This window comes from Lissotriton vulgaris, chromosome 4_1 (genome assembly GCF_964263255.1).
Source record: "Lissotriton vulgaris chromosome 4_1, aLisVul1.2, whole genome shotgun sequence".
Taxonomy (NCBI): domain Eukaryota; kingdom Metazoa; phylum Chordata; class Amphibia; order Caudata; family Salamandridae; genus Lissotriton; species Lissotriton vulgaris.
The window spans coordinates 771,759,003-771,776,011 of record NC_141691.1 but is presented as its reverse complement, the minus strand read 5'-3'; the positions used below and the strand labels follow the sequence as shown (position 1 = coordinate 771,776,011).

The 17,009-nt window shown below is 47.2% G+C and overlaps 1 protein-coding gene across 2 annotated transcripts in view; it reads right to left on the bottom strand.

Annotated features, from left to right (window-relative positions):
• The window catches only part of LOC147722575 (putative thiopurine S-methyltransferase), a 91,714-nt gene extending 75,341 nt beyond the window's left edge, over window positions 1–16,373 (bottom strand). The window contains exon 1 of one of the 2 annotated variants that reach the window (XM_086966860.1): window positions 16,119–16,373. In XM_086966860.1, coding sequence (XP_086822986.1) covers window positions 16,119–16,249 — 131 coding nt within the window. In that variant the 5' untranslated portion in view covers window positions 16,250–16,373. The remainder of the gene's footprint in view (window positions 1–16,118) is intronic. The other variant, XM_086966861.1, reaches the window with a different exon arrangement.
• Window positions 16,374–17,009: the final 636 nt, after the last annotated feature.

Genomic DNA, 17,009 nt, shown 5'->3' with positions numbered 1-17,009 from the left:
CCAGGCTTGTTCATGGCCGATGCGTTTCGAAGTGAGAAATCCTCTTCTTCATGGGCACTCTTTCAAACAAGCAACACTTTCGCTTGCGCTTGCTCCATCCGGCAATATTTATTTGTTTCAAGGCCCCCTTGTGGGGTTGCTCATTAACACACATTTTTTCCAAAACCACATTGGGACATGTTGTCCTAAGCGAATGTCATTCATCCCTGAGTGGGGGTGTCACCTGTTCAGTTCTTTTGAATATTTAATCCTTTAAGTTAGGTCCAAGCATTTAAGGGCAGACATTATTGTCACTGGTTTGCTGCACTGTTTTCACAAATTGGAAGGTTCCAATTCTCAGTTTCTCTACAGTAGAGACAGGGGCGGCTCTAGGCTCATGGTGGCCCTGGGCAGGGAGCGTGGGCAGGGGGCCACGGAAGAGGGGGTCCGGGCGGGGCGGAGCACGGAGGCGAGTGAAGAGGGGGTGAGTGGTGGGGTCAGGGTGTTTGAAAGTGGAACAGAGCCAGAGGCCGCCAAATCCTTGCCAGGGGCCACCACGCACATATGTTTCTATCCTCAGAGGATTATTATATTAAGGATATACATTAGCGTGGTGGCCCCTGGGGTTTGGTGGCCCTGTGCAGGTGCACAGCTTGCACATGCCTAAGGCCGGCCCTGGTAGAGAGACGGTGCTCCTCATCGCGGTCCGGCAACCGTACAGTTAATAAGATCAACAAAGAGCTTGAAAGCTGTTTCGAGGGTACACACAGCTTGCCGACCTCCGTCCTTCTTTTCCCACTGGTTTGTCCCCAATGCCAGGCTTGTTCATGGCCTACGCTTTTCGAGGTGAGAAATCCTCTTCTTGAGGGGCACTCTTTGAAACAGGCAACACTTGCGCTTGCGCCATCTGGCAATATTTATTTGTTCCAAGGCCCCTGGTGGGGGTGCTCATTAACACACATTTTTTTGAAAAGCACATTGGGACATGTAGTCCTAAGCGAATGTCAATCATCCCTGAGTGGGGGTGTAACCTGTTCAGTGCTTTTGAATATTTAATCCTTTAAATAAGGTCCAAGCATTTGGGGTCCAAGCATTTGGGGGCAGACATTATTGTCACTGGCTTTCTGCACTGTTTTCACGAATCGGAAAGTTCCAATTCTCAGCTTCTCGACAGTAAAAAGACGGTGCTCCTCATCGCGGTTCGGCAACAGCGCAATTAATAAAATTAACAAAGTGACTGAAAGCCTGCCGCTGTTTGTGCCCAGCGGCAAGCTGGTCGAGACACCATTGTCACAACCATTAGGATTACGCAGGAAAAGACTATCACATTTTGTAACACAGGTCATCTTAAATAATGTGGCAAGAAAAGGCACATTCTCTTGCAGTATTAGTTGAGGCACCTGAGCTAGAAACAGATTTTGCTGCAGAAAAATCTAAATTTTCTGGGTGAGGGCTGGATTTCAGACATCAGACTGCTCGGAACACCGGGGGTAGCGGAGGAGCATACTTTCGGAGAAGCAGGAGACCGAATGGTGTAATGAGAGCCGTTTTCGGAGTTGGAGGTACTGCGTTCAGACTACAAGATGGCGGCCGCCCCCAGCTGAAGAGAATGAACAACGAGGTGCGAAGGACCGCGGCTGGGAAATAGTGGAGAAAAATATCTGAAGGAGTGAGCGGAGTCGGGTTCATGCCACGCACAGATCAACAGATGAGGCTGCGATAAAGTGCACTCTCTGCCACCTCAGAGAATTACGATCGAGGTGACGATCCCCGCTACCTAAGATGGCGACCGTGTGAGGAAGACCTCGTTTCCTGAACGCGTCCCGAGACGATTGCTGCCGCTGAGAGTCCGACAACGGCGGGCCATAGAGGACTTGTGAAGAGGTGCACAACGGGGAAGGAGCGGAAGTAGGGACGATTAGAACCTCAACCCGACCTCATGGCTGGTCGATAGCACCAAGCAAGAGCCCCGACAAGGCTTCGCTCCCTGAGTAGAGGAACAGATCACGAGGGCGATTGCTGAGCTGAATGAGGAGTGAGCACGGGCGGGCTTCACCCGTTGAACGCGGTGGCACGGGCCGACGACTGATGACGAGGTCGGAGACCTGCAGCGGCACTTTGGCACGGCCACACAGGAGGCGGTTGTGTAGAGATCGGTTGGCGCAGAGGGTCTGCACGCCGGATCAATACGGAGTAACACTCCACAAGAAACACCAATCTGGCTCAACACAGCATTTACTTGCTAAACCTGGAGTGCACTACTGGTATCTCCACAATTACATAGCAGCCACGAAGCTATTGTATTGGGACTTCCTCGACTCTTCTGTCAAGTGGGCATGGTGAGCCCACACAGAGGGCGACAATAGACTGAGCAAAGAGAACCTCTTGGGCCACCAGGTCCCTGCAGGAGTACTGTCTGGTGTGATCACTGCCCACCCGGAGAGAGGCACAACGGATAGTGAACGGCCATTTTTGACACGGATGTGAGGCCCTCAGGCTGACTGAAGCCGACTTGACCCCTGAAAGTGGTAGCCACTACTCGGGAGGAACACTAAGACTACTATGCGGGGAGAAAGATCGAGGGGCCAATATTACTCGGCGGATGGACATAGGGACCGAGAAATCCCCTGGAGGTGAAACTGAAACGGCGCTCCCAGTGATCAAGATGGCCGCCAGTGGTCATGAACTGAAAGTGAAACAGGGGCATGACCAGGCGAAAGGGCCAGAAACAGATAGCAGGACCCACACCGACTCAGAAGGTTCGGCGCAGGAACAGAGACTGAATAAAAGACTAGACGGGATACTGGAGGCAATAGCCGCGACCAAGGAGTCCCTGCATCAAGGTATAGCGTGGGTCGCCACGGGACTGGGTCTCTTGAGGGCGGATCATGCTAAACTAGCTGACAGAGTGAAAGAAAATGAGCTACTGCTTCAGGAACTCAAACCGGCGGTGGTGACTGCAGAGCACAAACTGACGGATATCATTGATCGCCTGGCGACGCTGGAGAAGCGGGCAGAAGATTCCGAAAGCCGAAATAGGAGGAACAACTTGAGGGTGGTGGGCCTGCCGGAAAAAGTTGAGGGGGATGACGTAGTAGCCTACATGGAGAACTGGTTTAAAACGGTTGTGGCCCCAGAGGGACTATACCTTTCTTTTCCCTGGAACGAGCGCACAGGGTCCCTGCCCGCCCGCCCTTGCAGGGCCGCCCACCCAGACCAGTGGTGGTCCAAGATATTGCATTTCAGAGACAGAGACCTGCTGATACAAAGGGCGCGCTCGACGAGTCCCTTCCAGGTGGACAACAGTTCGGTCACGATCTTTCCCGACTACACGCAGGAGGTCCAAAAACGCAGGGCCTCATATCTGGCAGTGAAAAAAGAACTGAGGGATGAGGGCATACAATATTCATTGCTGTTCCCTGCCAAGTTGCGAGTGATCCTGGACGGGACGACCCATTTCTTTCAGACTCCCGACGAGGTGTGGTCATGGCTCGAGTTATATCGTGCTGGAACGGACCGAATGGGTAAAGTAGAGAAAGAGAGACAAAACCCCATCCAGGTGCGAAAGTCACAGCGCATCCGCAAGCGAAATAGACTCAAGAGAGCGATGCGGGATGATCAGATGGCGGCGGTCATAACGGGCTCGCAAAAGGAGGGACAATCGATAGGTTCGGACTCTGAAGAGGAAGGAGGAAAATCTGGAGGAGACATTTCGGACGTTGATAGCACTGGGGGCCCGGCGGTCACCCCACAGACGGAAGATGAGATCTTTAATGAATGACATTTTGAGTAAAGACCATGATCACTAATCCTGTTGGGGCAGCTTAACCTGGTGTTCTGCAGAGTAGCAGGTATTGTGTTGAAACACCACATGGGGTCGTGGGCTCGGGGTGAGGGCCCTGCCTGCCCCCGGTCGGCTCTGAATCACCCTCTCGTTGCCCTTAAGTCCTTCTGTAGTGACGACTGCAAAGTAGTAGAATGTGTGTTGTGTTACAGGTTTGGATGGGGGCTGATGTCGCAATATTAGGTCCTGTTCTGGGGAGAGGGGTTGGGGGAGTTTTCCGGGGAGTTTTGAGTGGGGGGTTTTGCTGCAATGATGTGGGTGGTCGATTGATACTGTTGAGGTGGTTGGGGGATGGCTGCAATGGGGACGTTACCTAATTTGAAATGCCTTACATGGAATGTCCGAGGACTTCGAACTATGTCAAGACGATACAAGGTGCACGCCTATCTGGTGAGGCGTGGTATTCAAATAGCGCTGCTGCAAAAAACTCATTTAACCAAGCAGGAATGCACTGCACTGCAGAGGAGGTGGCATGGCCAGGTATTTGGCACATCGTACTCGGCGTTTGCCAGGGGGGTGTTGATATGGGTGAGAGCGGGGGTCCCTTTCCAGGCCACGAACCAGCTGGTGGACCTTGAAGGTCAATTCGTAGCAGTGGAGGGAAGGCTGTATGGCCGTGACGTGGTTTTATGTAGTGTATACACCCCCAATGCTGATCAGGCCCGTTTTTTTGATAGACTAACGGGCTCGCTGGCACATTTCCTAGCGGGCCCCATAATATTGGGAGGCGACTTCAATTCGATCACCGATGTCTTACTGGACAGATCACACCCACCATTAGCCGACTCCCCAGTGCGCAGGTTAGCCTCACACAGGAAAGACTGGCAAGAGAGGTGGGGCCTTATTGATGTATGGACAGAGCAACATCCTGATCTTAGGGACTATTCCTTCTTCTCGGCGCTGCATGCATTACATGTTAGGATAGACTCCATCTTGTGTAGTGGCCCCCTGGCCGCCATGATAGCACACACAGAATACCTGGCTAGAACCATTTCGGACCATAATCCCTTACTGATGACTGTTCAGTGGCAGCAAACGAGGTCGGCGGTTCCAACATGGAGACTGCGGCCTGATACATTAGAGGACCTGGTGTTCAGTGATACGGTCCACCAAGGCATCAAGCGCTATTTTGATGAGAACGAGGGCTCAGCCGCCACGAGGTTGATAGAATGGGATGCCATGAAGGTGGTAGTGAGGGGCATCTGCATGGGCAGGTTTTCGAATGAGAGAACAACGGTTTTGGCCGATTTGGGGAAGGCGGAATGTGTGTTGAGAGATCTAGAAGAGCGTAGGCCTGAGCGACCAGACTTACAGGACCGGCTGCTAGAGGCGAAGGAATTGGTCGCGACGGAAACAGAGCAACTGCGGTGTTATGACTATAAGTTGTATATCACCAAGGTGCATGCGGAAAGAGATAAGGTGGGAACCCTACTAGCTAAACTTGCTAATCCTGAACCTAGAGGTTGCCCGATCATGAGCATAAAGATGGAGACGGGAGAGATAGTCTATTTGCAAGCAGCAGTTTTGACGCGCTTTCTGTCGTACTGTACGACTTTGTATGAAAGTCGGCTAGAGGTGGACGTCCCTGCAATTGACAACTACCTGGAGAGTGTTCATCTCCCAGTGCTGGACGACGCTACTGCGAAGGACCTGGGCGGTGCCATAACGGTGTCGGAGATTAGGGTGGCCATCAAGCAGATGGCTAGAAATAAGACACCGGGGGTGGATGGCCTACCGATTGAATTTTATGTGAAATATATTGATGTTCTGGCACCCAGGCTACTAGAGGTATACTCTGAAGCCATGGAACTGGGGCATCTACCCCAATCGATGAGGGAAGCACTGGTGATCCCGCTGTTGAAACCTGGTAGGGAGGCCACCGACGTGACATCTGAGTCACATTTTGGGCACTAGATTGCTGCTGCACATGACCATGCTGATCCACAGGGACGAAGCCGGGTTTACACCTACTAGGAACACCTCAATAAACATCCGCCGACTGGTCCGACTACTGGACGGTACCTTGGCAGCAGATCAAAAACCAGCAGTATTGTCGGTGGATATCGAAAAGGCGTTCGATAGCCTAGAGTGGAGGTACCTTGATAGGGTGCTAGAGAAGTTCGGACTAGGGGGCGGATTTGGGCGCTGGACGAGAGTTCTCTACTCTTCCGCGACAGCCAGGGTACGACTGGGGTCTATTATATCCTCCGACTACCCGGTATGTAGGGGAACGAGGCAGGGATGCTCGCTGTCTCCCCTGTTGTTTGCATTAGCGATGAAACCACTGGCAGCACAGGCGAGGACGGGGGCGCGGTACAATGGGATTGGAATTGGTGGGGAGTTTCATCACATATCACTGTACGCAGACTATCTGTTGCTGTACCTAGAGGATGCGGAAAGGGCACTAGAGGGGGCGGTAGAGATGCTGTCAAGTTTTGGTAGGCTGTCGGGCCTCAAGGTAAACTGGAATAAAACCTGCGTTTTTCCGTTGCGGGCGGATACGCCGTATCCCCCTCTTACAGTAGATGTGGTCTGGGAAGGAACTTGTTTTACCTATCTAGGGGTCCGTATACACCACGATGCCATGAATCTGCTGGAAGGAAATATAGGGCGCTGCATAAGGGCTCTGAGGGGGTGTATGACCTTTTGGACCTCCCTACCTTTATCGGTGCAAGGCCGGGTAGCATTATTGAAGATGGTGGCTTTCCCCAGGTTGCTCTATTACTTCCGTACCTTACCGGTGTGGGTTCCTCAGCGGATCTTTAAAGAACTGAGAACGATGGTTATTGACTTTCTTTGGGGGCACGGGAGGCGCAGGGTGGCATTGAATACTCTGATAAGACCCAAACTCGAAGGAGGGATGGCGGTTCCCGATTTTGAATTGTATTACCTAGCGGCACAATTACAGATATTAACCCAAAGCATTGCTAAAGAATTTAGAGGCCCAGACCAGGAACGGGGGACAGGTATCCAGAGACACATCTTATCGTATATAATTATGCAACAGAAATTAGAGTTGAGAGGCTTGTCCATGGAAGAGAAAACCCTACGGTTGTGCTGGCATAGGAGCTTGAAGAGAGCGAAAGCGGCAAGACCATACGCGCCGGAGATTCCTCTGGGGATGTTGACGGAGCTGCCGCATGGAGGCGATTGGTCTCCACTATTGGAATGGGAAGATTTGGGCTTACAGATGGTGGGAGACTTATATGTTGATGGGATGCTGATCCCCTTTAGGGTGTTACAAGACCAGTTTGGTCTCCCGGATGGGAGCTACCTCTTGCATGCGGCAGTGGTCGCGGCGATGCAGAAACACTGGAAAGGGGGGCTGGCGGAACCCGACACGACCATGGCCTGTCAATATGTAGTGATGGCTGCGGGAACGATTAAAGCGGTTACCTGCCTCCACTCTAGAATGCTGCATGAAGGACTAGAGCCGCTTACTACACTGAAAGAGAAGTATAGGCAAACCTATATCAGACACGGTCTGGGGACATATTCTGAAGAGGACATGGAAGGGTTGCAGAAATGCCCGCTTCCAGCAGGTGCATTTTTTTGTACTACATAGGGCCTATATGACCCCAGGGAAGATCAGACGGTACTTCCGGGTACAAGACGTAGCGTGCCCGAGATGCTTAGCGCCTGAGGTAGAGCTTGACCATTTATTATGGGGTTGCCCGAAGCTAGGGACGTATTGGCCTGAGGTGGGGGAGCTTCTGAACGCAGTTACTGATCGTGAAGCGGAGTTTGAAATGGCGACATGCCTACTGCTTTGGTTCCCTCACACGGCCAGAACAAAAATTACGAGTAAATTTATTGACCTAGGACTCATATTAGCCCAGAGAGAGATCACCTGGCACTGGAAATCCAAGGAGGGCCCATCAGTTAGGAGATGGATGAATGAGCTGCTGAAATGGTCCAGATGTGAAGGTGTGATTAGGTTGCGGCAGGCCGCTAGGACTGCTAACGTTAAGGGCTTGGAGATGGCGAGGGCTTGGGAGACAATAGTGCAGGCTTTGAAAAACTATCTGACAGAGGATGAAGATTAGAGGCATCCGGAGAGGGGGGTTCCATGGGTAAGAACGAATGCATAGAATCATCATGTGGTGAACTCTTGAGTCAGAACCTACAATTACAACCCACATCAGCAGCAGTTGGGGGAGGGAGGGGCGGGTGGGGGGTTACTAGGGACCCGCTATAACGACAGGAGGGATGCCCGCGGAAGGGAATTGTGGCTATAAATGAAGGAAGAGTATATACGGGCCATGACACTTTGTGTAAACAGGGATTGGTTATTGATAGTCCCCAGAGAATACCACCACAGGAGGGCACTAGAATGTGACTGGAAAGTGCGGACACTGATGATACTGGCGTCACTCACAATGGGTGGCTGACTATAATTGGCGGTGAATTGGGGGGGGAGTTTGGGGGGTATAAAATGCAGATACTAAATTGTGTTGTTGACCAGTCATCTCTATGAGGTGGCCACCATGACATCTTTGCTGGAACGTACTGGTACGCCACCCAGCCTCCGGGATGTGGGCTGAATGGCTGTGTGCAATTTTATGGCAAGAATGTGCTTTCAGATGTCAAGAGTGAGAAGGTTGACCTACTTTGATGCTTTGTTTATAACTCTTCAATAAAAACATATTTTAAAAAAAAAATCATGCCTATGGTTTTGTCACAACCAGGCACTCCACCCATTGCTTGGGATGACTGGATAGAAATGCTAAAGAACTACATTACTGCCCTTGTTGGTCAAAACTTTAACTCTACTAGAAAAAAAGCTGCTTTACTTAGTGCATTGGGTAGTGAGGGACCTAGAATTTTCAAATACTTACCTGTCACCATGGGACCTAATGGTCAACCAATGGATGATGTATACAAGTATGCTGCCAAAAGGTTAGAAACAAGGATTGCGAAAGAAGTAAATCTGGTAATAGAGAGATATACATTTTACACTCAGCCTCTATTGGCAAATGAATCTATTGAAGAATTTGTAGCTAGATTGCGTGAGCTATCTGTTAAATGTTGTTTTGTGGTGATGAGGGAGGAGTTAATTTGAGATCAACTTATTGTTCATTGTCGTGGGAAAGAAATTCAAGAAAGACTTTGTGCTGCAAAGGATCCATATCTTCTTTCATCACCTCTGAGGGAACTTACCAATTTACTCGCATGCCGTTCGATTGGCATCGGCTGCCAGCGTCTTTCAGAGGATGATGGCTAACACGTTCATGGGTTTGGAGAGGGTTGTCTACTTTCAAGATGACATTCTAATTTCAGGGAAGACTGTCGAACAACACAATATCATTCTTAGGCAAGTTTTGAAAAGGTTAGAAGATGTTGGCATGACTGTCAATCGTGACAAGTGTATTTTTCTCACAGAGCAAGTAGAGTACTAGGGTTACACTATGTCTAGTGGTGGCATAAAACCAAAATGTTCTTTGTTGGAAGCCATCAAATCTGCACCTGATCCCAAAGACAAAGACCAATTGAGATCATTCCTTGGTCTTGTAGAATATTCTTCTAAGTTTGTGAAAGGTTTTGCTGACAAAACTGAAGATATCAGAATGTTATTACCGAAAGGCAATAAGTTTGTCTGGGAAGAGGTTCAACACAATTGTTTTGAAAACTTTAAGAGGGAAATTTGTGAAGCAGGAATTTTGGCTTTGTTCGACTTTAAGTGTCAAACATTCTCGACAGTGGATGCCAGCGCTACTGGTGGATTGGGTGTAGTTTTGTCACAAAGATAAGGTGGCTCGGAAAAGACAATTGCGTTTGCTTCACGCACCCTCACCCAAGCTGAACGGAATTACTCCGTTATTGAACGTAAAGCACTAGCTGCAGCTTGAGGTGCTGAATATTTCAGGGTGTATGTCTGGGAGATGAAGTTTGTGTTATGGACAGATCACAAGCCCTTGATTAAAATGTTGTCAGCCGAAGGTGCTGACAAAGGCTCAGCGAGGCTAGCTAGATTTGCTGAACGTTTGCAAGAGTATCTCTGGGAGGTTGAATTTGTTCAGGGTTGGAAAAATGTTCAGCCTGATTGCCTTTCTCACTTGTCTTTGAACTGGGAAACTGTGGATGAGAGAGGTGTTAAAGATACTGATTCTGAAGAGCCTGTTGCATTTGTTCATGATGTGGTGCACAACAGTTTGGGTGCCATAACAAGAGTGCAGTTTGACGAAGAAATGTGTATGGATGAGGTGTTAAAAGAAGTTATGGTGATGATCAAAAAGGGTGTGAAGAGAGAGAACACACTATCTATGCCTCCTAGACCGTTCTGGAAGGTAGTAGCTGAATTATCTATAAGTGGTTTGGATATTGTCATGAGGGGTGATCGCTTTGTACCGCCAAATGGGCTAAGATTTCACATCCTCAAATTAGTGCATGAAGGGCAATTGGGCCATGGAATGACGAGTAGAAGGATTAAAGAAGAATTTTGGTGGCCTGGGTTAGATGAGCAGGGTAAGAGATGGGTTGAGCATTGCAATTTATGCAAAGAAAGTGAGAAACGTTTAAAGGTTGGCAATCAGAGTGTGGGTGGTCATATCAAGGACCCTGGTTCAGCGTGGCATACCTTTTGTCTTGACTTCATAGGTTCCATGTCGGAGATGCCTGGAGATTTCAGGTTTGCAGCTGTAATAGTGGATGTACATTCTAGGTGGTTGATTGTAAAGTTTTTGAAAGATATTACCACCAAATCTATCATCTCGATGTTGGAAGAAATTTTAATTGAGGAAGGTGTTCCTACTGTTTTGATCAATGATAATGGTACTCAATTGACTTCCAATGATATGGGTAATTTTTTTGAGCAGAGTGCGATCAAATATTCTCTCACTTCCTTATACAATCCCATGGGGAACGGCATTGTTGAGAGGGCCAACAGATTGGTCAAAGGGACCATTCAACTAGCTTTGTCAAATCATTAGCCAGTCAGAAAACATGTCTCTGACATGTTATGGGCATATTGATCTGCTTTACACAATGTTGCATCCAAAGTTCCTTTTAATCTCATGAGAGGGCATTCCCCAGGTACCAGATTGGTTCCAGTTTGGTTAAAAACTTGGGTAGTGTCTGATGGCAAAATTACTCATGAACAAATTCATCCAGTTCATACCAAGATCTGCAAGGGTGACTGGGTCAAAGTAAGATCCAGAAAGGTGCAAGGTGGTTTAAGTAAGTTCATGGGGCCTTTACAAGTGGTTAGTGTTGGGAAATACTTGGTGCTGATTAAGGGAGGTGAAAGATGGACTTTCAGGAATATTGCTTTGTATCAGAGGGGTTTGTTTAAGGAGAGAAGATGATGAGGGTTGTTCTGGTGCCATGTTTATGTGTGATGATGAAGCCAGGTGTTGTTGTTGTGATTCTGAAGAAGGACTACGTGTTAGTAGTTCCATGCCTCCAGTTGAGGTCAGTTCCATGCCTCCAATTGAGGTCAAAGTTTGCAGACCTCCTGCTTACTTACAATATTATGTCAGAAAGTGATGGGTGCTCAACCTCATTTTCTTTTGAAGTTAGTTGGGATGGAGTGATTTCCATTCCTGTGTTTTTTAAAAATATGCTCCTGACTCCTTGAGGTGGAACGAAGCTAGGTTGTTCTAAGATATAAACTTGATCTACATTTGATTGTTTCCTGTGATTTTATACGTTTCAGGTTTCAACAGGGTGCAGCAATGGAGTTATGGTGGGTGGGGGAAGAAAAGTAGCAAATGAGTGAGAGAGCAACACGGGGGACGAGGGGAGAGGTACCCCATAGCTAGAACTAATCAGAGAGCCGGGGAGTTGGGCGGGGAAGCACACACAAGAGAGAGAAGTTCAGAGCGCTGGGTGGGGGAAGAGTAGTTGGAGCTGTTATTTGGAGGGGGTAGAAGCATGCGAGTGATACAGTGGGAACACACACACTCATAGAGTGCTTAATCAAAAAGAAAAAAGAAGTTCCCAAATAGGGGGCAGTGAAAAGGTACAAGTCAACCAATCAAAAGTTTAGCAAGGAGGAAGGGACAAACAGAAGACGTTGAAGGCAAGCCATTGAATAAGAAGTAAGAAAATGAAAGTAACAACAAAGCCAACCTTTAAGCAATAAACCATGATGTATGCCCACTCAGTAGACGTTCACAATGGGTCTTTTGCAACCAGAGAGCTTGCACTGTCTAGTAGGTGTGATCCAGAGGCGCAACTAGAGCCACATATCTCGGGGTGGGGGTGGGGGGGGCTACTGAAAATTTCGGGGGAGGTGGGCTGACTCTTCCAGCAATATGCAGAGTGTAGATGCAGGGGCTCTAAGAAGGGGTGAAACATAACAAAGAAGCCTCGTTAACAAGTAACTGGTCTTTTAAAGACCAGTGAAAAGTCTCGGGTGCGGCGGTAATAAGACAGTCGCCATCCCGGGAAGCTGTCTCAGCCCGGGCTGACACACACAAGGGGGAAGGGGGGGGGGGGGGGGAGTGAAGCCCTTTGAGCCCAATGGGCGTTGCGCTCCTGGTGTGATCTAAAAACAATTTACAAATGTCCACGCCAGACACTAAATGGTTGAAGTATTCTGAGAATTTGTATCAATGATTACACCTGCTATGAACATACTTTTCTCTAAGAAAGACTAAGGCTGCACAATAAAGAGTGCAATCACAAAACAAGGAAATACTGTTCAAAAAGGAGTGTGGTTATAATACAAGTCAAGTAGAGAATGTTAGCTAGGACAGTCTCAAAGTCAGTACAAAAATACGTGCGTTTTGTAATTTTCAAAACATTTATCACATTAAAAAACCCACAGATGATGAGATTTTCTTTTATTTCATCATACAGACGATCTTATGATGTCAAGCTACTGGGATCTAGTCATCATGCAAGTCAATGCTTTTCGAACCTGAAAAATTCTACCTTCTTCTGATCACAGAATATTGGGAAAGTATACATGGGTGAGCGGAGCTCAACAGTGGCATGTACAACAGGGCACCGTTCCTATATTTCAATCGACTGCAAGGAAGTGTATTCTCCACTTAGCAGAAAAGATTTTCTCCTGGAGAGAAAATGTACAAATAACTTGGGAGAAGTTAGACTGCGTACATAAAGTAAACACAGCAGTCTCACTTCCAGGGCCCTTTCTAGGTGTTTTGCCGCCCTAGGCGAGGATTGAGAAATGGCGCCCCCTCCCTTTAACTACCATCACTCTCTCCCCCTGGCATCCAGGCCAGAAGAATTAATGCATTAGATATAAAAGAACTTGTATTCAGGCGCTGTTTAAGGTTGCACCATCTCAGCATTTAGGCTTTCGCCTCGAGGGATAAATGTTCATAGTTTAGGATTGTTGGCACAATTTGTATAAACTTTGTTTTACTGTTATGTATGTATTCATAAAGGCTCAATGTCCTTTCCTTAAACTCCTTTCAAAATTATTAATATTTGATACAAACATGTTTAATTATGTGATGAAAAAGGTACTCTTGCTATTTTTATTTGTGTTTGTTCAAAACTTTGCCAAATTTCTTTTCAGAAAAAATGTGCTCTCTGCTTTCCAGAAAACTCACTTTAAATACTTACTTGCAATACTTATTTATACAGGTTTTAACCCCTTCCATGCTGATGACAGAACGGTTCCGTCATCAGCTGAGCTGTGCTGATGACGGAACCGTCATCGGCTGAGCTGTGCTGATGACGGAACCGTTCCGTCATGACTCCGCCCGCGCAAGGCGGAGTCAGCACAGGCGGGGAATACGCCCCGCACGCAAGGGGTTAAACAGTTAAGTTAACTTTATAGGAAACATTTACTCCAGGCTTAGACTCCCATTCACATTGTAAACATTTCCTGCAAAAATAGTGTCTAAAGATGCTGCTGTTGTCACTTACTTGACAGTCTCGACATGAAAAGCAGTAATTGGAGTGGATTATGGGTGCCATTGTTTACTGCTGAAGCGCTAGCCTAGTTTTCTGCCTTTTTAAAAATAATTAATACAACATTAAATTAAAATGTCAGCATTAGGCCACTTTTTAAATATATTCCTTTTTATTGTTAATCGCATTTTGGAATAAATTATTGGGACAGAACCTCAGCACTCCACCTAGTGACTATCTGAGTTGCTACACTTGTATATCTATTACTACTCTTCAGAATATTTACAACAAACCCTACTTAGTAAAACTACATTTTGTCAAGGTCCCTCAAATGCAATTAGCAGCTAAAATGTTTAATAGTGAACACAGTATACTGCTGGCCTAGCATGTAAGAAGTTAGGGGAATTGGGTAGGTAAAACCAAAGCTAGCAGAACAAACATGATATTTAATGGTACAAGCCATGGAAGTTCCATACCTCGCAGACTACAGACCCACTCTTAGGTGGTCTCTGATGGACAGGCACGCGGGATAAGCCAACATTTCCCCAAACCTCATAGACCTGGCTCTACACCTACCACAAGTCAAATCCTCCCCTGACAGGACCTGCCTTGAAGTGACTATTCCTCATTTCAGACTTTTGTGAGGAGACAAAATTCTGCTTACGTGTACATGACTGTATACATCGCCCTTAAAATCAGGCATTTTCAACATAAGACATTATCCATATATATGTATGTGTGCTAACTTTACCCTTTAATATAACTGGTCCATTTTGAGTTTTCCCATGTTATATTAAACACTTGGGCCTGAAATATTCTCTAAGACGTTGTGGCTTTAAATGCCGGGCACCTTTGTCGAGAGTCTTTCCATATAGCTGTGAGATTTTGATGGGGACATTCTCGGTTACTTCAATGGTTTTCCGGGAGCTCACACCATAAATGTGATATATTGACGAGTTTTTCAAATCTATTGCGTTATTTTTAATACCATGTATGGTTCGACACAACATGCAAAATTTTTATGCAGTATGCTGCATTTGGGGGAGGATGTTTCTCTGTTGTGCGGCAGCGTCTAAAAGAATGCTTCCCCTCACCTTTTGCAGAGACAGTTTTTGTTCAGTCTGCACCTTTTCATGTGGGGGTCACTAACGTATGACATTTTTGGCACATTTTGACAGGTTTCATGGCGCACATATTAGGCCCCAAACAGCGCGGGCACTGCCATGTTGTGTGCAGGAACATCTGTCAGCATTTCCCAGGGCTTGCAGGGACGTGGACCTGTGCAGGATGCCAGCCCAGTATGACTTTCTGAGACAGGCCTGTCAGGGTCTGGGCGCCTGGACCATGATAGCTTTGAGCGTGAACATGACCCTTATGTTCTATGTACCCTTTTCAGTGTCTCCAGAGAGGATTGATTCATTCCTCAGTAGTGACATTCACCTAAAGCCCCATGTTGTGACAGGGTCTAACCCTGGCATGCAGGAGTTTTTGCGGACATCCATAGAGCATGCCACAATGGTACTGGGTTTTCGCCAATATGCAAACCCTTGATGTGCAAGGTCAAAGACAAGGATTTGAGTAGACCGACAACCCCATATGCTGCTGGGCATCTGCTCTCTTTAGCAAGACGTTGTAGGGGCCTTCTCACAACTGTCACTTAACTCGGGCTGGGTTGTTTGTGGGGCTACCACTACTATAAAACAAAATGTGTGGGACGTGCCCCCTAATGTATTGCCTAATGGCGTGGGGCAAGCAGAACACCAGAATTAAAAGCGTTGCAGATTGTGTGACCGGCAAGGGGGGGCACGACCATGGGGTCTCTTTTCACAGAGGTTTTCTCTCCTGTTTGTTGTCGGGGTATGCGGTATGCAGATCAGTTCTGCTGCCACACTGGTGATTTGCAGGGCTGGATCAACTAACACAGAGTCAAGGTTTGCAGTGTGTAGGGCTTTCCAGGACACGGCTCGATTTAGAGGGTTCTTTCCAACAAAATTACTGGCAGAACATGCATGAGCCCAGAGCCACATCTTGTCTCGATTAGTAGAACTACAGCGCACTAAAGCGCTTAGTGTCCAATCACTAGAACAAGCTAGTAAACACTGGAGTGAAATCGGAAGATGCATATTTATAGCGGCGCACACTCATGATTTTTGCCGCCCTCCCCCTTTTGCCGCCCTAAGCGGCCGCCTAGTTTTGCCTTATGGTGGAAACGGCCCTGCTCACTTCCACATAATTCCCTCTGGAGTCGGGCACACACTGAATGAATTCTCTGACAGGTGTGATTGTACAACGTAACTACCTACAGGCTAAATTGATGAGCCACTACTAACCCATTAAACAGCTACAAAAAAGGCCTGGATATTCAGGAGAACAGAACAGGCAGTCCACAAATCTACAGAGTAAAACTGTCGAAAAACGAGCCTAGGCACCATGTCTAAACTCTTTACGAAATTTAAGACGAACTTACCTATGTACGTGATCCTTGTGAAAACTGGTCTTTTTTTGCTCCCATTTCTTTTTCCATTCTCCCTCGTCGACAACTTTATCTTGTTGCCTCGGAGCATTTTCGTCTCCCAGTGGAGTTCTCGAACTCTCCATTGTGCCTTGAAAAAATGAAAAATAATTTTTAGAACACAAAAGAGATTTAGCTTTTTCCCTCTCCCAGACTAGTGCGTGACACAGCAGCTTTGCTGTTCAGCGCACACCTGAAACGTAGCAATGCCACGAGTGAACTGAAACTTTTATTTGCGAAAGAACTGCTGACTAACCAGCCCTACGGCAAGTAGGTCAAAGAGGCAGAACCAGTTTTGTCGGTGAAAGGAAAGTACAGACTAAATGCATCTTACTCTGCTGAGATTGCCAACGAAGTTGTCAGTTGTGATGCTAATCAATCGACACTTACCGACATGGAACAGCCCAGACACAGCAGTGGTGCACAAAAGTTTTTGTATGGTGTATGTATTTTTTTTGAAAATCTGTTTATTAGCATAGTGAGTAGAGCAACAGTGCAGAATTATTGTTGTATGACTAAACCAGAATGAGGCGTGCCCCTGTAGACATGATAACAGCAGTTACATTATACATTTTGATTTTGTTTTATTTCTGTATAGGTGAACAAACCCCTTAAGAACCGGAAAATCCCACCCTCCGCCCTCAGAAAACCCCCCCCCGACACTCTTACTATATGCGTGTATAAACCAGATTGTACTCGGCTGAGCCCATAGGTCCGTTCTTTCAGAAGTATTATTCCATACAGACAGTCAGAGGCATAAGCAATAACATCACGGGATATCCCGTATCATTGTCCAGTGCACCATGTTTGGGTACGGTACATGAAAGCCCATTAAGGTAGGACACA